Here is a 24946-nt window from a genome sequence, read left to right on the forward strand (position 1 = left end):
CATCTGCAAGTCATATCTGATTAGATCAAGCCACCATAGCTTATGAGCTATGTAAGAACTGAACTATACAGTCCCGTCACATGTTTTCCAATGCAGCATGAAATAATAAGTTTGCAGAGTCCCCGAGGCATCATCAAACTTCAAACTGTGTTAATAAAAGTGGAGAATCTATTTTGGGCCTCCCTTACGTCCGACACAACTTCATTTGACCTTTTATTACAGTGATCAGTGAGTAATCTCCTGACTGCACCCTCATGCAGGCCTATGAATGCTGCTGCAGAGTGTGCTCTAAAATCAATCCAGTGAAAGCAGATTGAGTAAAGACAACAGAGCATTTTAACATTCTTGGCCAGGGAGAACCAATCGGCAGCAGCAGTGTGCAGGTGGGGGTGTACATGTAGTTCCTTGTTTTCCTGCTTGTCCTTGCCACTTTATACTTGCCTACAAAAGGAAAAGAAGAGAAACCCTCTTGAGCTGTAATATAACATCTGCATGTATTACACAAGAATTCTGGATTTGTAACATAGTTATAATTGTGGATTGTTCCAATGGCCTCAATTAAGCAGGAATTGTGAATAAAATAGGGAAATAATGGATTTAATTTTGTGGCCCACACTGACAGAGCAGCAAAGGCGTCCTGTAGATGCTGCTGCTGCTTTGTTCTCTCTGAGTCGCACCAGATTAGATTGATTACTCCTGGCATGCACAATTTATTTGACTTCATTGTCCTCCCACTCTGTTGTTAGTACTCGTGTCAGAGATGTGCATATTCTGTGTGTGCACATGTACAGCAACAATTTGCTGTTCTCCAGAAGCATGTAAAACAATTAATGATGGTTTTATTTATCAGATATTTTCTGAGTAAACATTAGATATCTATAAATGAGATGTATTGCAAGATATGTAACAGAATATTTGTGTTTTTTACAGTCTGGGACCAAATTTGGGGCTGAGAGAGTCTGTTTGCATGGATGTTTCCGGTGATTTTGTCCGTGTGGTTGCGCTTGTGTGTGAATGAGTTTATTTGCATGTTTCTCTCGTGTTTGTGCACATGCAGGGAAGTAACGTGATGGAGGACCAAGATTTAAGAGACATGGGGATCACTGACCCAGGACACAGGAAGAAAATCCTCCATGCAGCGCGCAGCTTACCCAAGGTGCTTAACGCCACATCCAGAAGAATATACAACAATATATGACAATAGCAGTTGTCAATTAGCTAAAATGAAGCAAGATAAAGGTTTTGTTTGTGAATTGTTGTAAATGTGATATTGCTCCTTTCAACACTAGTTCTTTAAAGCAGAAATGATAATCTTCTGCACATAACACAGTAATCAGTTTTAGGCTACAATTTGGTGCGCTAACGCATCTGAAATGCTCATCCATTTGTGTTGAATTCAGATTTCCACAGCTTTTATTTTAATACTCTTTATTTGTTAGTTTAAATCTTAAATTCACAACATAATAATTACATTTTGGATGGGTGGATGGGTACATAGGTGGATGCAGTGATGACAGGGGGATGGAAAAATGGATACAAGGATGGATACATAGATGGATGAGTGTATGGTGGAGGTATGGGTAGATCCAAGGATGGAGGAATTGATGCAGGTTTATCTGTGTGTTTCAGCTACAGGCCAATATAAACATGTTAACACACCAAAAATGTGATTTTTAGTATGTAAGTACTCGCTGCATAAAATAATAAGTTGTTAATTACTGGTAAAACAATTTTATCCAAACAAGACACAAATAGAGAAATGGATTGCAAAATGCTCAGTGACTGTTTGAAATTGCCTATAACTTGAGGTCCTATGTTAGGACACCATGGCGGAAGCCTGCATTGGTCAAGTAGAATTGAAACAGAATATTATGACTTTGTACAACTTTCTCTTTATTCCAAATTTGAAATTAACATCACATCACTTGCTTTCACACACTTCTCTTTCTATCTGTAGGTAAAACCACTGGGTTGTGATGGCAGCACATCTTTATCCTCTTGGTTGGACGTCCTTGGCCTGCATGAGTATCTTCCCAACTTTCTGTCTAACGGCTACCGAACCCTGGAGTGTGTAAAGAATTTGTGGGAGCTGGAGATTGTCAATGTAAGAATTCTTTAAACATTTAACTTTTCTTTAGCTTTAAATGTTTATGTTTAAGTGACACAAAATGTCATCAAACTTCATTTCTGTACATAAGAAACTGTTGCACACTAAAACAGAGGTGTTGTGGCTTCTGTTTGAAGACAAGAGGCACTTTATGTTGGAGTGCTGATAAATCAGAGAAGTGCTTCAGTGGTGGAGATATTTCCATAAAACTACTATTTAGACATTTTCTAAATCCCTGATTGATTAGTAGACAACTAACAGATAATATAAATTAAGGAGAAAAGTGGTGAGTGATGACAGGAAAAGTCTAATTTGGTTTTATCTTTTGGGAAAAAGTGTGACAGTTTTATGGAGAGATGCATGTTGCATTTTAGTGCAAATAGTTCTTTAAAAACGTGTGAGTTGTGAGTACAGCTTAGATTTTTTTCTTAAGGCTTTTAAAATATTTAAAGGTTTGGAATATGAACATAAAAACAAAAGCAGAACAAATATGACCATCAATTTTTCATAATGATGGTTTAAAAGCAGTTATAATTTTTTGTAAATGTAACACATTATTCCCAATCTTCTATTAATTTGGTCCTTTTACAGTGCCCTATTAAAGCATGCACATGTTCTTGAACTTTTTCACATGAAGTGCCAGGAATACAACATATGTTTTTAAACGTTTTTACCCCCAAAAAAAAAACAAATCAGAAAACTGTAAATGCACATGTATAGTCCCCTGTTTTAATACTTTTGTAGAACCATCTTTCACTGCAATTACAGCTGCAAGTATTTTGGGGTATGTGAGTCTTTTAACAGCAGTTTGCAAATAAATAAAACAAAATTATCAATTAGATGTAGGTCTAGCCTAGTGCTTTACTATGTATTGCAAACATACACTGGCTGGCCAAAAGATGCCAGCCTGTTTCAGAAGGGTCAAATTATTGGCATGCATCAAGCAGAGAAAACATCTAAGGAGATTGCAGAAACTGCCAAAATTGGTTTAAGAACTGTCCAACGCACTATTAAAAACTGGAAGGTTTGTGGGGACCCATCGTCTTCAAGGAGGAAAGGTGGCCAGAAAGAAATCCTAAATGATCGTGATCGGCGATTACTTAAACCTTTGGTGAAATCAAATTGAAGAGAAACTACAGTAGAATGTTTAATAATGAAAGTAAGAGCATTTCGACACGCACAATGCGAAGGGAACTCAAGGGATTGGGACTGAACAGCTCTGTAGCCTTAAGAAAACCACTAATCAGTGAGGCTAACCGGAAAAAAGGCTTGAGTTTGCTAGGGAGCATAAAGATTGAACTCTGGAGCAATGGAAGAAGTTCCAGAGTGATGGGCGCTTCAGGGTAAGAAGAGAGGCAGGTGAAGTGATACACCCATCATGCCTACTGCCTACTGTACAAGCCTGTGGGGGCAGTGCTATGATCTGGGGTTGCTGCAGTTGGTCAGGTCTGGGTTCAGCAAGAGTATGCTTTCAAAGAAGGAGGTCAGCTGACTACTTGAATATACTGAATGACCAGGTTATTCCATCAATGGATTTTTTCTTTCCTGATGGCACGGGCATATTCCAAGATGACAATGCCAGGATTCATCGGGCTCAAATTGTGAAAGAGTGGATCAGGGAGCATGAGACATCATTCTCACACATTGGATTGGCCACCAGAGTCCAGACCTTAACCCCATTGAGAATCTTTGAGATGTGCTGGAGAAGGCTTTGCGCAGCAGTCGGACTCTACCATCATCAATGCAAGATCTTGGTGAAAAATGAATGCAACACTGGGTGGAAATACATTTTGTGACATTGGAGAAGTTTAAACAATGCCACAGCGAATGCCTGCCGTAATCAAAGCTAAAGGCGGTCCAACGAAATATTAGAGTGGTGGCCATTTTTTCTTGGCCAGACAGTGTATCATCTCAATATAAGCATGTGCCACATTAATATAGCATAAGACTGTTTAAGATACAGTATTGGTTGGCTATTATATTCCAAGTGTCAGAAGTTCACAATTTGTATGCAAATAAAATGATCAGCCTGTTGGATGGAGTCCAGCTGTAGTAGATACATACACCTGAAAAAAGATGCCAGCGGAGAAGACACTAAAGGGCACAGAGAGAGTTGGAAGCACTATGATGATGAATGAGAGAGAAAGAGTTTGTGAAAACAGGGATTTATGGTAGCGTAAAATATAACAACAATGCGATTGCATGATTTCCTAATTTCATGTAGCTCGGTCTTGGGGAATGGCCAAGACCAATCTGAATATGAATATGCCTTGAAAGCAAATTAATATGCTTTGATCTAAATCATTCCATTGTAGCTCTGGCTATTTGTTCAGGACTGCTGTCCTGCTGGAAAGTGAACATTTACCTCAATCTCAAGTCTTTCTCCCAAATTATCTATTCTGTGTTTAGTTCATTGTTAAAAAAAAGTGTGTTACGTTTCTGCCACACATACACTACCGGTCAAAAGCTGAAGAACGCCTTTCTCATTTAACCATTTATATTGTACGTAGATTGTCAATGAAGGCATCAAAACAGTGAATGAACACATATGCAATTATGTGGCAAACCAAAAATTGTAAAATAACTTTAAACATGTTATATTTTAGAATCCTTAAAGTAACCACCCTTTGCTGTAATGACTAAACTATTAAGTTTTAGCCATCTCTCAATGAACATCTCTGAAGTTCTTTCAAGACTCTTTGAAAAACCATTTCAGGTGACCACCTCATGAAGCTCATGGAGAGAATCAAGAGATCAAAGCAGTCATCAAAGCAAAGAAATCTAATATATGAAAATGTTATTGAGTTATTTCACACTTTTTGTTTACTACATAAGTCCATGTGTGTTCATTCATAGGTTTGGTGTCTCTGGTGAGAATCTACAATTTAAATAGTCATGAAAATAAAGAAACCTATTAAGTGAGAAAAGCGTTCTAAAATGTTTGACCAGCATTTATAATCTTATGATTATTGTGTCCTCCATATGTCTCGTGGCGAATGGCAAAAGGGAATTGAACAACTAAATAAACGTCCTACTCTTTAGTAGAGGCCAGATTTGTGGAATGCAGGAATAATTGTTAAGCAGTCTCTCGGCTGCTTCTCTGATTAATGCTCTCCTTGCCCACCCAGTCAGTTTTGGTAGATGACCATGTTTTTGACCATATTTGAACGACTGTTTGAACCTTGCTCTGGTATATGCCCAAACCTTGGCACATTGTTTCAATCATCTGCGTTCTTTTATGTTATCCTTGACCTGCCTGTTGTGTTCCTTGGTCTTTATGATGCAGTTTGTTCTGTTTTTTTTAATAATTATTAATTTATTTATTCAGTCAATCATCAAATAATTTGCTGTCAACACTACAGACAACATGACAGACAATAACAGAATAATGACTGAAAAAGGTACACTAGAAGCACAATGCTTATGTTTGTGCCTGTCCTACACTTCAAAATTAACTACCCATCATCATTCTTACAATACAGGAAAGAGAAAGACAAGAAAAAGAAAGGAAAAAAAACAAAACACATCATTACTTAAATATAGGAATCAATAATCGGAGTTTCGGTGAAAAGAAAAAACACATAGGAACAAAACCAGATGCAGTGTAACAATACAATGTTATTTACACTTATAACCCTCATATATTGTCCCATTTATAATTTTTTTTAAAACCAATAATTTGTAATGTTCTCAAGCAAAACTCAAGACTTCTGAAGGCAGCTGGCGAGTTGGATTTAATTTAAGAGTAAAAGGGTCTGAACATTTATGCATGCCACACCTTTCAGATATTAATTTGTAAATTAATGTTAAAAACCATGTTATACTTTCCTTCCACTTCATAATTATGCATTACTTTGTATTAGTTGAACACATTTGATCTAAATAAAATACACACTGTTGTACACTAATTTGAGTCAAATGTGAAAAAGACACAATCTTGTGGTTTATTTTTGTTATTTTGACTTTTTTAATATTCACAAATGTTGGTTAAACAATGGTTAATTTGGTATTTTTCTGTCAGAACAGTTAGACCCCTTTGGTAACCACCAGTGCAGTTTTTCTTTTGTTTAAGATCTTTAATTAAGTTAAATCTTGTTTTAGCATCAGTGACACATGTAGCATGTTTGCTAATGCAATGTTTACTGAGTGCATTATTTGGTGATGTTACAAACATTTTTGCTTAGGTTATAACTTGTTATTATACGTAAATATTACAGAGCTAAGAAAAATTAAAAAAATGGTACAATACAAATTGAAATAAATTATCATTAAATTTGAGCAAAACAGAGTTCATTCTTTTGGGGTATGGTAGAACTATCCCACAATCACAGGTTCATTTAGATGGGTTCAAATTGAAACGGTCAATAAAATAAATTTTCTGGGAGTAATAATTAATGAACAAATATGCTGGAAATCTCTCGTTAGACATGTACAAAGGGACTACAGTACTGAATAAGGCAAAACAGGTTCGGCATTACAAAGCAATAAATGTTCTGTACTGTTCAATAGTTCTCTAAATAACTGCACTGTGGTTTTGGGAAAAATTCTTAAAGTTTAGTGCAACCATTCATTCTCCAAAAGCAAGCAATGAGTATTCATGGGGCTCACATCAACTCCTTAATTTTGCAGTCAAAATTGCTCAAACACATGCACTAATACTACTTAAGGCAAGTATTCATATATACATAAATGTATTATTATTATTATTATTACTATTACTTTCTATGGTGTTCTATGCGCAGTGTATAGGTATGTGTATGCATGTATGTATGTATTTGTAAAAGAATTGCACGTTTCAAAAAATATATTTTTAAAATGGTAATATATCAATAGTAAATTTATTTTGTAATTGTTGTTCTATATATGTTTCAGTCTCATTAAACTCATAATTGTATAATGTAGAACAAGGGAAAAGAACATCTTATTAATTGTAAGTTTCAGAGAAGGGATGGGACTAAAGAAGTTTGTACTTCGTCCCACTCCTTTTGAAATATGTAAATCACCACAGTAATGTTACATTTTATTGAGAGTGCTTAACTAACTAACCAGACCAAAGCAATTGAGCCATACTGAGTGCTATGTGATAAGAAAGAAACTGAGAACGTGTGTCTGAAGATATGTTTGCAGCATCTGGTTGCAGTAAGCGAAAAGGCAGCGGTGATAAAGTAGCAGAAAGAGCTGCAGTAGCAGCAGCCCAGCTCGCTGCCAATGCAGTGTGAGAGGGATGGTGTCCAACAGACTGCGATGAAGAAAAATGGGGGTCTGAGTGCGAGGCACATTACTCTCAGTGTGCAGAGCAGCAAGAACTGCCTCTGAGCATCTTGGCAGAATTCTCTTTGCCCATTACATTTCCTACATCCTCTTCAGCATTTTACAGCAAATGGCACCGGGCTTCTTGATCATCTATGTCTCCAAAATAATTCCAAGGTTCCTTTCAAAAGTGTTCTTTTCACCGGATTTGCTGGAGATTTCATGAATGATGATAATACAAACATAACCAGAAATCAGATGCACGGACCATTTGATTCTTCTGCTTCTTGGTAATTGTACCTATCTGACAAAGAATTATATTAGCTTGTTCTGAAAGGTTTTGTACCAGAAATATAATTGCAAATGTAACATTAATCACTCAACATCCACCCTTTGAGGATGAGCATGAATGTTAATAGTCAATTATGCAAATATATAGTATTAAGGAGATGGGATTTGGCTACATGAAATTGCTTCATCCTGCAAGACATTTAGACATATGATCAGATGTGTTCTTTGTTGATGGTTAAATAGAGATTCTGCTTATGGATATGTCTCTGTTGTCATGCCATAAATTACAAACATCAATTGAAAGTATGACACATAGGTGTACTGCGTATATATTTCTTGATAGTGTTCTATAAGTCTGTAATGTCCTCACTGTTTTTGTAGCTCATCGTCCAAAAATGACTCATAAATTATAGAGCATCCCAAGAAGGACACGGTGTTGTACTTTAAGCTTACGGCAAAACAGATTGAGGCTGAATTATTGACGAGTGTCACTTCTGTTTGCCTGCCAGTAAAGGGTACATGCCATCAAGTACGTCGGTGTGTTTTGGATGTACCTCTCTTAGCTTTGTCTGGATATATTGTTTTGCATGAGATATTTAGGTGACGGGATAATGGAAATTCATAGACTGATGTTTTTCCCTGCAGGTTATTAAGGTTGGGCCCTTAGGCCACAGGAAGAGGATTATTGCGTCTCTAGCAGAGAGACCCTATGAAGAAGCTCCCTCTAAATCTCGTCGGCTGTCCCCAATCATGGTAGGAGTGATTGTGAAGTTTACATATTCAACATTTGATTTACCTTCTTTATCATTATTTTGCTGAATGTACTTTTTGCTTCCCACAAAAGACATGTTCATTAGGGAAAATGTTGAACTCATCAAAGTTTTTTTCAGTAAATAGATTTCTAATGGAGCAGTTGACATGGAAATCAGATGTTTATAACATCCCCAATAAAAAGAAATCAGCACAGATATACCCATGTGTTGGACCAGGGAGTTCAAAGCTCTAAAATCAGCAAACTTTGTTATTACTGGTGGCAAACTAGCCTAAATATAGGGTCCTTTACATGAAAAACAAGAAAAGCCACAAAATGTTTTGCCCGCTACTGAATTACATTCTCCATTAATAGATCTCCATGAGACTCTAGGTTATGTTAACACTATTTTTGTGCTGTTTCCCTGACAACTACAGAAAGTAAAACTGAGTAATTGCAAAGTCCAAGTCTAAGACAAAAGGCTGGAGAGAAAAGACGACTACTGTATGAGTCAGGTTATACAGAAAAAGAAATATTGATGAGAGATGGAACAGCTTGTGGAAGACTGTGGTAATCATGTTAGCTGCATTAGCAGTTACATTGCATACTATTGCAAGGGTTGTTGAAGAAAATAAAAACAACATAATGAATGAACGAATGAATAAACTTTTCTTTCTGCTCCCGGTGGAGGAGGACGCTTTTCTCTGTCACCCTCCCATATCTGCCATGTTTCAGCTCTGTGTCTTGTCATCCTTTTTGGAGCCTCTTTTTGCATATCTTCCAAAATTCAGAGTTATGGATTTGGTCAGCTGGTCTCTCAATGCAATTGATAAAATTTTCGCGACGAGAAGACAGGGTGAAGGGGAACCCTCTTGTCCAGACGGGATATTTTTCTCCGGATACACGATGGACTCCTGGCAGAAGTGGAGGATTGTGTGTCTGTCGATATTGTCAGTCGAAGATGTCGAAGATGTGTACACAATTGGATGTTTGATAACAGGATTTCTGTTTTTTTGGAGTTGGCGGTTACCTGGCATATTGAGAAATTCGAAAAACGTCGTCAGCTGTTCTGGCCATAGTAAGGATGCCTGGCATGTATGATGGGATCTGCAGAGCGATCAACACCCAGGCTGAGATGTTACGTGAGCACCAGCGAGACTCTCAAGGCTGATGGAAAATTAAGAGTCAGCCTAACCCAAATAATTGTTGTTTTTCTGAATCTGGCTCCGCTGCGCGGCTTTGATGGCTGGCTATCTTCAACTTCTCCTGGAAGTTACATAAACATGACGCACTGCTCCCTATGCCCCCTTCCTTCCCTGAGGACATCTATGGACCTGCTCAGAACTGTGTGGCTGGTTGATGAACATCATCAAGGACAATGGCCTCTGTGACAGTGCTTCACGAACTTACTTTGCACACACTCACATGCACACACACACACATGCTCAAGATAAACATATGCACCCCTTCACACTGCCTTCACCGGATCCCCTGCATAATGTTGTTTCATATATACTGTATGTTGCTTCTTTGTGCTGAGTTTTCTTTTGCTATTTCGCACTGTATCCTGCTAAGGATACAGTGCGAAATATGATTTTTTTCCCTCTTCTTACCTAATGTGGTCTCTTTTCTCATCTACCTAAATGTGTGATTTCATTACTTTTCATAGATTATCAGATTTCTCAGAAGGATTACCAGCAAAAGCCAAATATTATTAGTATTTGAAAATTTGGACTAAAATTGTTTTTACACCAATGACCAGAGAATTTTAGATTTCTTAAAAGGATTGTATTACAACTATATCATATCCAGTGACAGCAAAACATTATTAGTATTTAAAAAGTTTGGACTAAAAATGTTTTATACCAGTGACCCAGCATATTTGAATGATGGGATCACAACTGCCTCATACCAGCGACCTCAAGGATTAATATTATCATTTTTCTTCTAGCACCGGATGAATTCCTTACCACAGAGGACTTAATGAGCTAATTACCTCTATTAGAAAGATTGGATTAGAACCAGCTCTTACCAGTAAACTTCCAAGGATTATTAGTGTCATTTGATTTGTTTTTCTGTGTTTGATTTTCTGTATCATTGTAAAGTTTTTTGTCATGTACAGCACTTTGAGTGCCTTGTTGCTGAAAAGCGCTATATAAATAAACTTGACTTGACTTGAATGTTGCCTTCACTTTCATACTTTCATACTCTCAAAAAAGGCGAATATCATCAACTAATTCAGCTCGTAATGTAAACTAGGAGTCTGAACCAGTCCAGTCTGAAAGGAAATTTCAGACCGGACTCGTTCTGTGTCTCTCCGCTAACACACCTTAATTTCCAAATAAAATACCAATTTAACTTTTATCTAAAGCGTGAACTTTAAACAAGTTTTATCTCATTTCCAGGATTTGACTGTGTCTTCATCTACATGGTGTTTTATCCCAAAACTACTGAATAGGCTGTGATTATTCATGTTGCTTGTGCATCTTTCTCTGCCACATTTCTTCCTGCCACTCAACATTCCATTAATCTCCCTGGATGCAGCAGTCTTAGAATGGCTACCTTCTTTAGCACTGACTTTTAGTGGCTTTACATATCCATAACATAAAATTGCCAAATTTATATATATGAAGTGTAACTCAATTCATGTGCTCTGTAACTTATAATAGTGTGTTTTCATTCATTTGTATTTATGTTGATATATTTTGGATAACTGGAGATTAAGCCTTAATTTAAAGTTAACCAGCATCATATGGTGAGCTGTTTTTTATGTCTAAATACTTTAATCAGAGATTTGTTTCCCCAGGACAAGATATTTAAGTTGGGGATGTGATTCAGTGTCATTTGATTTAGAACAATGAAAAACTGAGGGCTGATTTCTCAGACAGATTAAACTGAGCTATAATTAATTGAGAGATGAATGTATGTCAAAAGTTAAGCTGTATGAAGGCAAGGGAAACCAGTGCTGTCAATCCATGAATCTGCTTTGTGTGTCTGTGTGTGTTTTTGTGACAGTTCCATGACCTCCTGTCCCAGACCACCTCGCCCCTCAGTCAGTTGGACCCCTACACCAGTCGCTCCATGGACATGCTCCTCCCGCTCACCGAGTCAGACCGGAGGCGAAGGGCAGTCGACCAAGACTGTAGTATTTCCCTGCGATCCTATAATGAGAGGCCGCGCTCTGTAGTAAGTTTCAACTTCTTTAACTTGGATCTTGGTTAAAGAAACCACCCACTGCAGCGTATTATAAGATAATTTATAGTTAAAAAAATGGAGGAGGATTCAGCACATTTGCTTTCTTCCCAGAGGCAGAACTGTTATGTTTATCCGCAGTTTAATATAGCGGTATAATTAGTGGGCAGATTTTAATTCCATGGAGTCTTGTTCTAAAAAATGCATCTCTGTCCATTTATTCGCAATTATCATGTTTTCCATAAAACATCTTAATTTGGTGAGTTCAAAATAAAATTAAGTAGCTACGTTTTAAATCCTACTGCTATGTCCTTTGGTTATAAAAACTGCAACTCGTTGCATATATTAAATATGCGTTCAAGTTCAGCAGGCTAAGCTCAGTAAATCGTCCCTCAGGGTTGAAATATTTGGATGAATTTATATCAAGTTTGGTCAGGTCAGAACACAGAAGTACATCTGATAGCACAAATAAAAAAACTGGTCAAAACCCTTGCAAAATATAAGGTAAAAAATGTGAAAGACCCATTAATTTTGAATGTATTTTCTTGCATTTGAATAGATCTCTGAAAGTTAAAATATGCTTGCATTAAATAATAACCTTCCCCTACAGCTGTTTTTATCTCATGAAGCTCAGTCCACCCTTCCTGAATGTCTGGAATTATTTTGCAAGAGAATGAGCTAAAAATATCTCTGTGATCAAATTTTAGCATTTGCTAAAGGTCAGACCGCAACACAAACAGTCAAGCTTCCACTCCCGGTTTCTGACTCAGTGAGGCCAACAGTGAAAAAGACACAGGAACATCCCTGAAAACAGGAATATGTTGCCCCAGTAAAAATGACATCTTCTATCAATACATTTCTGTAGGTTAGTGTGTTTTTATCTAGGTACAGTTTATTCTGACAGGTGATTCATGAAAGAGCTCAGCACATCCTGCACTGACCTAAAGGCTGAACATGCATGAATATTTATGAGCCTTCTCTGATATCAGAAAACGCCCTACTACAAAGTGCTGACCAGACAGACTTCAGATGCTTTAACTTAATTATGCAGCGGTTAGAGGTCTTTTAAGTGACCAGCTCAATGAAGACACAAATTCATATCTGCATTAAAAAACTCTTTAAGTTTTCTTTGACTGTATTACCCAAATTAGTGAAAAAACCCCGGTTTTACTTGTTGGAGGTGGGAAGCAGCTGTGTGAAACAGGGCTGTGAATCTGCATTTCTGCAGGACAGACACAGTGAACGACATAAAGAGTCTCGTTTAAACCCTCGGCCGCCGAGCCACTCTGCCACGTACGCCACCGTGTCCGCCTGGCATCACCAGCCAGAGAAGCTCATCCTGGACTCCTGCAGGTACGAGGCAACAGTAAGTATCCTTTTCTGTCTTCAGAAACATTTCACCTATATATGTTTCATAAAAGGAACTAACTTTTTCTCTTCTTTCTGATTTGACTTTTGATTTGCCATCAACAATAATGATGTTGCATTTGAAATGTGTTTGATTGATTATTTTCTCTCCCAGTATTTAGGGTCATTGATAATCAGGGATTTACGAGGAATTGAATCCACACAAGACGCCTGTGCTAAAATTAGGGTGAGTTTTAGAGAAAACATTGTTTTTTTTACTTTTAACTTGCTCTGACCTAAAAGAATGATTGTATGTTTCTCTCCTGAACTTTACAGACTGTCATCATGGGAATTTGGAGATTTTATTGAATAATTTGTTAATAATAATTTATTTATTTTTCAGAGTGGACTGATAATACAATGAACAACTTGAATGAATATTAACAACACCTGTGTACAATTTTGAACATATATTAGATTTTCATCATATATGTTCCCGGTGACCCTTAGAAGGTTTGATCACACATGTTTTGTTACCAAGAACAAAATTCTGGAATAATTCTGGTTGAATACTTGACCTCTCCTCGGCCAAATTGGTAGAATACCTTCAAATTGCTTGGTTTTGTTGGCACAAATCAAACTTTTAAGCTTATTGCATGGATTAATTTCATCAGGTTGAGGTCTGGGCTTTGGAAAACCATTCCTGAAACATCATGTAAGCCTGCCTTATCCCTTCAAGTACTATTTTGGAATCATTGTTCTGATGGAGTGCCAAGCTGTGTCCAAGTTTTAACCATTTAGTTTTCAATAGCACATCTACTTTGTTCAATGCTCAAGTACCACTGTCAGTGAAACTGCCACTCAGCACGATGATACCACCACCATGCTTGACACTTGGCACAGTGTTGTTGGCTTTAAAAGTCTCATCCTGACTCATCCAAATTTAGTTCCTGTCATTGTGCCATTATCTCATGTCACCATAAAACCTGTCTCCACAATGCATTTGGTTTGTGGATATGGGCAGCTGCAAATTTCATTGATGCTTGGAGGTTTAAATTTTGGAGCTGATGCTTCTTTCTTGGTCGGCAACCTCTTACAAACACACACAATGAAATTATTCTGAAAGGGTAAAGTAGAATGAACTTCGTGAAGCACTTACAAGTCAGGGCCTGTGCCAGGAATCAACCAATTTACATTAACCCCACCAATTCTGCCAGGAACAGAGGTCACTATACTGAGCAAGCGTTACGTGAAAAGCTTGATGATGGCTAAACAATCTGTGTTGTTGAGTTGCAGCCTACTGACAGGTTTAATATGAGTGGTGGTGTAAACACATAAGCTATATTGCCAAAAGTATTTGTCTGTCTATTTTTACATGAACATGAACTTTGATGGCATCCTATTCTTAATCTATAAGGTCCAAATTGTTGCTGGACTCACCTTTGCCAGCAATAGGAACTTTAACTATTCTGTAAACATCTTCCTCAAGGTTTAGGAGTGTGTTCATAGTTAGATGAGAAAACCAGAACTGCAGCCTCCACTCTAATTCATCCCAAAGGTCTTCAAGAAGGTTTAGGTTTGGACTCTTGCAAGCAAGTTTCTCCACAACACACTTTGTACACCTGCAGCCATGGAAGTGATTGGAACACCAGAATTCATTGACTTGGTGGTGTGACCCAATACTTTCGCAAATATAGCATATCTGAGATGTGTAACCTGAAGAAAAATTTCTCAAAAGGCCCAAATTACCCTGACATACCTGACAATATTGAGTGAATTGACCAAAACTACAAACTATACAAACTACATATCAATAAATTCCAGCAAATGAATAACCATCAGCAAACAACAAGGTATCAAAAAAACTGATTTGCAAGATCATACTGCCCCTATGTTAATTAATTATTGTTCTTGTTCTGAAACACAACCATTATGTGAATCTCGTTTATTTCAGAAATCAAAGGATTCCAAAAAGGGCCCAGTGGTCATACTGTCCATTACCTACAGAGGTGTCAAGTTCATTGATGCTGCCACTAAGGTAAAGTTATGTTAGTCCAACACAAACACTGCTGTCAACTTGATGGAGATTGATTTCTTTTTACATTTTATTTCACTTCCTCCTCCAACAGACTATTGTTGCAGAGCATGAAATCAGAAACATCTCGTGTGCAGCCCAGGACCCAGATGATCTCTGTACGTTTGCTTACATCACCAAGGATTCAAAGAGTGGCCACCACTTCTGTCATGTCTTCAGTACTGTGGAAGTCGTAAGTATTCAAATCACTTTCAAGCTGTGAGAAATGCAAAGAAATATATGCACCGTTGAATATGATTTCGTCTGGAAGGGAAATATAAAAATCAGTGCTCTTTGTGTGCCATCAGCTATCTGCATTTAAGCCAACATGCAAACATCCTGTTGTCATTTTCTTTCTCTGTTCGCTCTTCAATCAGCTTGATTTGAGTCCTAGTTACATTGAATCAATTTTCACACGCAGGAAGAGTTTTCATTACCTTCTCAGTAATTGTGAGAAGGTCAACAGCAATCTTTTATCTTTGTATTTTCTTACTTTTTTGTATGAAGTGGAGTTTTATAGAGCAGTTAAGTAAGTAATTAAGTTATCACTGTCAGCAGTCAGTGAAATCTCAGTTTCTTAATCAGGAAGAAATTCTCTTGAATGTCTTTTCTTTCTCTTAATGTTGTAATTAAGATTCAGAAAATAGAAAAGAATAGTTTGCTTTTTCATACATTGAAAACAAGGCACATATGGTATTCATTCCTGTCCTTATGCATGCACAAAGTCATTACCTTACATAGAGTTTTATGCGTCTTACTTACAGTGCCTTGCAAAAGTATTAATACCCCTTGAATTTTTCTAAATTTTTGCAATGCCACAAACATAAACCTCAACATATTTACTGGGATTTTATTTGACCGACCAATATAAAGCAGGGAGTGGAGGGAAATTTTTTTTTTTTTTTATTATTTACAAATAAAAATCTAAAAAGTGTGTTGTGCATTTATATTCAACTCTAATTCCTCTGAGAGCCTTAAATAAATTTCAGTGCAATCAGTTGCCTTCGGACTCTGGGGGAGCTGTAGCAAATGACAGCTCTGGTGGAAGAATCTGTTAGGACAACAATTAGTCGTGCACTCCACATCTCTGGCAAGAAGAAAACCATTGTTGATAGATCATCATGATAAGTCCTGTTTGCCACTGGCTATATAGGGGACATAGCAAACATTTAAAAGAAGGTTATCTGATCAGGAGAGACAATATTTGAGCTTTGTGGCCTACATGCAAAACACTGTAGGGGAAAACTCTATCCACATAGTGAAAAATGGTCATTATCATTATTAATATTAATAGTAATATATCAATAATAATAATGACAACAATATAGTAAAATAAATATCTTCAATTCAAACATATACATCCGTATTGAAGCACAGCTTATCTGTACAAAATGAAGAAGAACATGAGGAGTCTTTGGAAACCTGTTGTATGCTGAGCTTTCTAGCATTAATATGATGATGGATGGAGCTAAATACAGGACAACCCTTGAAGAAAACCTGTTAGAGGCTGCACAAGAAAAAACTGGGGCGAAGGTTCACCATCCAGCAGGACAACAACCCTAAGCTCTAAACATACAGCCAGAGCTACAATTTAATGGTTTAGATCAAAGCATATGCAAGTAATACAATGGCCAAGTCAAAGTCCAGACCTAAATCTAATTAAGAATGTGCGGCAAGACTTGAAACTTGATGTATACTGACACTCCCCATCAAATCTGACTAACCTTTGCCTATTTTGCAAAGAATACTGGGCAAAATTATAAGCCTAAAACATGTCCAAAACAGGTTGAGACCTATGCTAAACACCTTGCAGCTGTAATTGCAGCAAAAGGTGGTTTGGCAAAACATTGCATAATGGAGACTGAATAGAATTCCATGCAACACTTTTCAGTTTGTCCGTCCACTACTTACAGGTCCTTCTCAAAATATTAGCATATTGTGATAAAGTTCATTATTTTCCATAATGTCATAATGAAAATTTAACATTCATATATTTTAGATTCATTGCGCACTAACTGAAATATTTCAGGTCTTTTATTGTCTTAATACGGATGATTTTGGCATACAGCTCATGAAAACCCAAAATTCCTATCTCACCGAATTAGCATATTTCATCCGACCAATAAAAGAAAAGTGTTTTTAATACAAAAAACGTCAACCTTCAAATAATCATGTACAGTTATGCACTCAATACTTGGTCGGGAATCCTTTGACAGAAATGACTGCTTCAATGCGGCGTGGCATGGAGGCAATCAGCCTGTGGCACTGCTGAGGTCTTATGGAGGCCCAGGATGCTTCGATAGCGGCCTTTAGCTCATCCAGAGTGTTGTGTCTTGAGTCTCTCAACGTTCTCTTCACAATATCCCACAGATTCTCTATGGGGTTCAGGTTAGGAGAGTTGGCAGGCCAATTGAGCACAGTGATACCATGGTCAGTAAACCATTTACCAGTGGTTTTGGCACTGTGAGCAGGTGCCAGGTCGTGCTGAAGAATGAAATCTTCATCTCCATAAAGCTTTTCAGCAGATGGAAGCATGAAGTGCTCCAAAATCTCCTGATAGCTAGCTGCATTGACCCTGCCCTTGATAAAACACAGTGGACCAACACCAGCAGCTGACACGGCACCCCAGACCATCACTGACAGTGGGTACTTGACACTGGACTTCTGGCATTTTGGCATTTCCTTCTCCCCAGTCTTCCTCCAGACTCTGGCACCTTGATTTCTGAATGACATGCAGAATTTGCTTTCATCCGAAAAAAGTACTTTGGACCACTGAGCAACAGTCCAGTGCTGCTTCTCTGTAGCCCAGGTCAGGCGCTTCTGCCGCTGTTTCTGGTTCAAAAGTGGCTTGACCTGGGGAATGCGGCACCTGTAGCCCATTTCCTGCACACGCCTGTGCACGGTGGCTCTGGATGTTTCTACTCCAGACTCAGTCCACTGCTTCCGCAGGTCCCCCAAGGTCTGGAATCGGCCCTTCTCCACAATCTTCCTGAGGGTCCGGTCACCTCTTCTCGTTGTGCAGCGTTTTCTGCCACACTTTTTCCTTCCCACAGACTTCCCACTGAGGTGCCTTGATACAGCACTCTGGGAACAGCCTATTCGTTCAGAAATTTCTTTCTGTGTCTTACCCTCTTGCTTGAGGGTGTCAATAGTGGCCTTCTGGACAGCAGTCAGGTCGGCAGTCTTACCCATGATTGGGGTTTTGAGTGATGAACCAGGTTGGGAGTTTTAAAGGCCTCAGGAATCTTTTGCAGGTGTTTAGAGTTAACTCGTTGATTCAGATGATTAGGTTCATAGCTCGTTTAGAGACCCTTTTAATGATATGCTAATTTTGTGAGATAGGAATTTTGGGTTTTCATGAGCTGTATGCCACAATCATCCATATTAAGACAATAAAAGACTTGAAATATTTCAGTTAGTGTGCAATGAATCTAAAATATATGAATGTTAAATTTTCATCATGACATTATGGAAAATAATGAACTTTATCACAATATGCTAATATTTTGAGAAGGACCTGTAGTTATGTGCTACTTTGTGTTGCTCTGTTACATAATCATTTCACAACAAATGTCTTTAAATTAAAAAATTTTTAAATACACTGCAAAAATAGGCTGAGACAAAGTTGTACCGTGTCAGTTTATCCTAACTCCTTTCATCTAACTTAGATCCAAACCTATGAGATCATCTTAACACTGGGACAGGCATTCGAGGTGGCTTATCAGATGGCAGTTCAGTCCAGGGCGAGACAGTATGTGCCTCCAACGTCTCTGGGCTCAGAGTTCATAGAACCCAAAACCAGCCGCCCAGTGTCTCAATCATGGAACAGCGTGAGAAGATCAGCGGTGAGTATTAAAAAAGAATAAAAATCATTACTTGTATCAGGCTTTTCTTGTTATTTGAATTTGTTCAACTTTATAAGGACAAAGAACAGGTAGAAATATGCTGCTGTGGAGTCATAATTCAGAAAATATACACAGACGTCATGATCGTGTTTTTTTTTACCCTTTCGCTGCTCAATTCCTAATAGGCCACCTATAAAGGAAGATTTGCTGTGTGTGGGAAAAAAATGATGAGTCATTACTTTACCACCAGCTTCGTCTCACATACCCCACAGCACTGAAAGTCACTCCCGATCAGTGATCTCAGATTTTCCATTGGTGCATTTGCAAAAAAAGTGATGATTGAAAGCTTTATTTGTTGCTTACAGCCAGATGAATGATTCTCTGCGGGCCCTTACTAAGGGCTCAACTCCCCGGTGAGCAGACCTGCCCACATGTTCTCACCTATGATTGAGTGGGTTGCGTAAATGTTTACGCAGGTCCCCCTGGGGGACACATTGACATATTGACCTTTCAGGCAGCATATAAATGGCATTTAGCAATCACTGTCACCTGAGAGAGCGTGCATACTGTTGGGACCAACGTTTTATGCAGAAACACAAATCATTTTGTTTTATCACCTTCCTCTCGCTATAAAATATGGAGTATGCACACATCTGCATAATGAGCCTGACTCAGTGTTTAGGTTTCAGATGAGATGGGGACTGATTTCTGTCATCTGTGATTACTTTTAATGGTTCAGTCTGCTGCAGAATGTTGTTGGTTTAAACTGATTTTATACATCATCTCAAAAGGGCTATTAACTGTCTGCTAAGCCCCATCCCACATTGTTACAGTTGTTACAACATTAACGATTTATGTGGTTACATGCCGGTGTCTCATTAACAACTATCCATTTTGTGGCACAGTGGCTAAAACTAACAGGGTTTATCAGCTGTATTTAACAAATACAGGTGCACCTCTGTAAATTCAAAAGGTAATTTATTTCAGGAACTCAATTCAAAAAGTGAAACTCATATAAAATATATAGATTCATTACTAAAAGAGTGATGAATTGAAGCTTATATTTCTGTTAATTTTGAAAATGATGGCTTATAGCTACTGAATCTCTAAATTCAGTTTCTCAGAAAATGTGTATATTACAGAAGACCAACTTTAAAAAATGGGGTTAATGTCCACCTACTAACATATGTCCATGTACTGTCCAGTATATGCAATAAATACTTTGTTGGAGCTCCTTTTGCTTGAATTACTGCATCACTGCAGCGTGGTATAGAGGCAACCAGTCTGCTAAAGTGTGAGGAGTACAGGTTGCTTTAATAGTGGCCTTCAGCCTCTCTGCAGTGTTGTGCCTGTGGCCTCTCATCTTCCTCTTGACTTGCCTGACCTAAACCCCATAGATTCCTCCTCCATTCCTACACAGTGATGCCATGGTTAGAAATCCTTTTACTAGCATCCAGCCTTCGCAGACAATGTTTTCCATGCATTGTTTTGCTATTTTGGCAGTGTGGGAAGGTTCTAGCACCTGCTGAAAAGTAAAATCAGAATCTCATTAAGCTTGTTAGCAGAGGGAAGCATGAAGTGCTCTAAACTTTCCTGGTAGATGGCTGTGCTGATTGATAAAACTTGGTCGACCAACAGCAACAGATGACACGGCTTACCAGATCATCACTGACTGTGGAGATTTCAAACTGTACCTCAAGCTACTTCAATTTCGTGCCTCTCCTTTCTTCCTCCGGAGTCTAGAACCTTGATTTCCAAATGTTATGCAAAATGTAGTTTCATTTGGAAAAAGAAGACTTTCTAGCACTGAGCAACAGTCTAGTTTTTTCTCCTTACCTCGGGTAAGACATGTCTTGTCACCAGTTCAGTAGTGTCTTAACACACAGAAAGGTTTAGCCAATGTCCTGCCTTTGGTGTCTGTGTATGGTGACTCATGAAACAGTGACTCAAACTGTCGTCCACACCATGTGAATCTCCCCCCAAACTATTTAATTAGCTTTGCTTCACCGTCTCCTCAAGGCTGTGGTTATCACTGTTGGTTGTGCACCTTTATGTTCAATGCTTTTTCTTTCCACTCAACTTCCCATTATTATGCTGGGATACGGCGCTCTGTGAACAGCCAACATTGCTAGTAATTACTTTTTGTGGCTTACTCTCCTTGTGTAACAAGTCAATGAATGTCAGCTGGACAACTGTCATAACATAACATTTCTGTCTTAAAAATCATTTTTAATTAGTCTTATGTAAAAGACAAATTTTCTGGGAAACTGATTTTTGCTTTTTTTATAAGCTGTAACCCAAATGATGGAAATAAACACTTTAAATTTATGAACTCTGTGTAATAAATCTAAATATGAATGAATTTTACCTTTGAGAATTTTCTGAGTTCCACACGTAATTACTTAAATATCCCCCTCTGAGTGAATTATCTCCTTAAATACTCTGCCCTGAACTGTTTTAAACTGTAAAAGCGGTCCAAAGTATGTACTTGACAGATGCATGCGTGGCTTTACAAAAAAAGACTAAGCCTAAAGCAAACAGTCAGCCCCCGCATAAGCAGCTGATCCATGTGGCGAACCCACATCTAATTCCAGCCCTTCAAAGCTGATATGGAAAAATCTGACGCCCCACTCTTGCTCCTTGTTTTAAAGTAATTAGGAAAGGCTTTTATGGTAATGGGTAATTAGTGAGGGTCTGCCAAATTCAGTGCTCGTTTGAGTGACTCTGACAGATGCACAAATGCAGAAAAGATGCAGAAAAAAAACAAAACTGGCTAAAATTTACAGAGATGAAAAAATAAAAATGCGAAGTTGCAATAATCTGAAGTAAGAGATGGAAAAATGCCAAAGAATAAATAAAATGGGGCTAATAACAACTGTGCCAAATATATTGCTGAATGCATAAAACAACCGAAAATCACATCTGTACTGTAGTGTGTGGTTATTTTTTGGTCTTGAGTCGTCTTACACCTCCGTAGGATGGGTAAAGAATTTTTCACATGCCTTTGCTCTCTGTTTCATAATCCGTCCATGTTTGTCAGGCATGCAAAAGAGCTGCTGCTTATGACAAACAAATGAACACGATGTTTAATTAATCACACTCTGCTCCACCCTCACGACTGCAACGTGCACATCACGTCAGCATGTGTAGAAATCCAAAGCTCCACCGACCTGCCATCCTCAGCTGCTGTCGCTGCTAACTGGGATTGGATGGTTGTTATTCAGCGCCAAAAGTCCCTGACAGGAAAACATATTTTTATAAATGATATTCCTGTGCTGCTACTGGATTTCTTTACTGTCCATTTAATGCTTTTTCCCCCCTCTCGTGCCTTTTTTATATAACATGTCTTTGTTCTTGTCTTCTCGGTCCTCCTGCTTCCCAGGGTGCCCCTCTGCTCGATTGCCGCTGCTGTCACTGTCACACGTGTACTACCCACCGTCCTTCCTTCCTCCCGTTGCACTCTGTTAGCCCTGGAATCCAGGTCCTTCTCTTTCCTTTCCTTTTTTCAGCCCTCAGTCACCATACATCTGCTTGCACACAAATACCTCCCTTATATCTATTTTTCTTGTTATTTTTGGGATGCTGCAGTGCACTTTGACTCTTTATTTTGTGATTCTTAATATTTTTGATCTCATAAACCTCCTCATCCCTTTACTTTCCCCATCTCTCATCTCCATCCTACATGTTAGAGCTGAAAATGAAATTAGCAGAGGTTTTGTGGGAAGTGATTTGATTTAGTCTGTTAAACTCCTGGTTAAAAGGCTAGTGAGGGTGAAATCACATGTACCAATAATGCCATGGTTGTTACAGATGGATGGTTGTAAAATGATGAATGCTTACCATGAGTTATTTTTAGATGTAATTTTATCAGCATAAAGTATAACGGAATGTGCATCTAGAATGAGCCAATGTTGTTCTAAACTACTAATCAGTGTATTCTTTAAATCCCAGAGTCATATGTTTGGTTTGCTGCTGCTGCTTACAGAAGCTGAGAGTATTTTCTGTCTAATGTCATCCATTTTCTGTGGATTGAGCCCTCAGTGTCTGTGATTATAACCTGATCACTGGACTGACTGTACCTCTAATCCACATGCACATGTGTGAGCTGAGGACTTGTCAGTGTGGCGCAAATGGCCTCCACTGCCACACGTCTCACACCTCCTCCTCTCGTCCCTCCTCCCTCCCCACCCCCCTCCGGCAGATCGACCCCTTGGAGATGGACGCCGACATGCAGTCGCTAGGCAGCACCACCTGGCTCTGTGACCAGCGGGACTCCAACAGGCGTCCCGTCAGCACCAAGTACGAGACCACCATATTCTGAGGCCGGACCCCCCTACCCCCAAAGCTGCCCTTCCTCACTGCACCTCCCTCGTACTTTTTCCTCTATCCTTGCATCCGGTTCTCCGCTCATCTCTTTCTCTCACTGAGAAACACACACACACACGCACACACACACACACTCAGAGAGATATATACATGTCAGCCCCGTGCCTTCTCACTGTGATGGTATAGCATCCCTCAGGGCTGCCTCCTCCTGCACCTTCCTTTGCCCTGCCCAGCAACCTACGCTGACCTCCTACGTGCCATGACAAACACTTCTGTGGCTCTCCCGAGCTCCCCCAAAATCCTCGGCAGCCTCCCTCGCCTGTTGCTGCTGCAGCCAATGGCGGAGCCCTGGAACGGATGATCTTGGACTGATCTTATTTTACAGTGGCCCTGCTCTCTCAACCAAACTGCCTCTTCCTACTCATCTTCCTCATCCTGACAACTTGCATCTGCCTCCAAATCCCCGATAGCTCCCAGAGGTTGCATCTTTATTATTCTTCTTCCTCTTTTAAGACATTTTTATTTTATTTTGGTTTTTTCCACAGGCAAAACAAGTATGTTAATTTTTGATTTGTTCATGCTTGACCTCACAGAAAGTTCAAGTACTGTTAGAGATGTTGGAATTATTTGCGTAAGGCTTAATTGGTCTGTGGGTTTAACCCTAAAATGAACAGTTTAACATTTTGGGCAAAAATGTTGAATATTTATTTTCTTGCAGAGATTTGAGAATATTGATAGTCATTAATATTTTGTAGGAGATTTAGGGTATTTGTAGATGTAAGACATTTTTTGGCCTCTAATATTAAAAATGTCTAATCTTTTATTTGTGCAAAGTTAGTCACTGCAGAGGACAAAATCTAAGTTTGTAATTACCCTGTGTTATTAGAGGTCATTCTGTTATATTTAATATTTTCTTCACATTTTTGATAATCTAAAACACTACAACACATGTTTTAGATCATCAGAAAATATGACCTGAGTAAACACAAAACGTTATTTTCAAATGGTGATTTAATTTGAGGTAAAAAAAAAAAAAAAAAGCCATCTAAACCTACCTCTCTTGTTTTTCCCCATTTTAACAAGTGGTTAAGAGAAATATGCCTCTTTGTCATCCAATTTTTGTCATACAGGGAAACAGGAAGTCATGGATAGCCAATTAAAAGTCAATGGACATGCAGATCAGTCTAAAAAGGCAAAGTATAAAGTGCCTGAGTTGCAACTATTTCTCCAGGAATTATTTTAATGCAATTATTTCATCACATGGGATTTTTTCCATCACTGAATAAATGTACTTTAATTAAGGGTTAGATTTTTAATTTTCTTTTTAATATATATATTTTCCAGCTTTTTGCATTTACCAATAATTGTTTAGAGAGCTTGGGCTGAAGAATGTGTGGGAGATTGTTGGAAAATGTGTTTTTTTATTTTTTTTTTCAAAAATAGGTTATATTTGTCAGTCGTTAAGGTTGCAGTTGTTCGTTGTGTTCTTTTGTATGGATTACAGTAAAAAACAGATGTGTCATTGACAAGCTAATATTGGCAATTTAACATTTTAACATAGATCTTAGTGGGTTATCAGTCTTTTCATAAGTCTCTGCAAGAAGGCAACTGCATTCTTCTCAAAATGTTGACGTGTTCCTTGAAGACTTTCACAGCTATAGATCTGTAGAGTAAAGCTGTTGTGTTCACATTTTTAAGCATATAGTTTTAATTTTGATTTATTAATTAATTTGTTTTGCTTCAAGGCAGTTATAAGTTCTTTT

General features: G+C 38.3%; 1 protein-coding gene across 7 annotated transcripts in view; it reads left to right on the plus strand.

The window, feature by feature from the left end:
• anks1ab (ankyrin repeat and sterile alpha motif domain containing 1Ab) overlaps positions 1-24946 on the plus strand; it is a 69907-nt gene that overhangs the window by 37749 nt on the left and 7212 nt on the right. For 3 of the 7 annotated variants that reach the window (XM_047347568.1, XM_047347571.1, XM_047347575.1), the window contains 11 exons: positions 1058-1156; positions 1958-2104; positions 8294-8401; positions 11415-11585; positions 12820-12957; positions 13114-13185; positions 14893-14976; positions 15068-15205; positions 18681-18857; positions 22240-22338; positions 23059-23156. In XM_047347568.1, the coding sequence (XP_047203524.1) occupies positions 1058-1156; positions 1958-2104; positions 8294-8401; positions 11415-11585; positions 12820-12957; positions 13114-13185; positions 14893-14976; positions 15068-15205; positions 18681-18857; positions 22240-22338; positions 23059-23156 (1331 nt within the window). Of the gene's footprint in view, positions 1-1057; positions 1157-1957; positions 2105-8293; positions 8402-11414; positions 11586-12819; positions 12958-13113; positions 13186-14892; positions 14977-15067; positions 15206-18680; positions 18858-22239; positions 22339-23058; positions 23663-24946 lie in introns of all 7 variants that reach the window. The other 4 variants (XR_007035416.1, XM_047347573.1, XM_047347572.1 and 1 more) reach the window with 4 other exon arrangements.

The sequence above is a fragment of the Girardinichthys multiradiatus genome, chromosome 20 (genome assembly GCF_021462225.1).
Source record: "Girardinichthys multiradiatus isolate DD_20200921_A chromosome 20, DD_fGirMul_XY1, whole genome shotgun sequence".
NCBI classification, from domain to species: Eukaryota; Metazoa; Chordata; class Actinopteri; order Cyprinodontiformes; family Goodeidae; genus Girardinichthys; species Girardinichthys multiradiatus.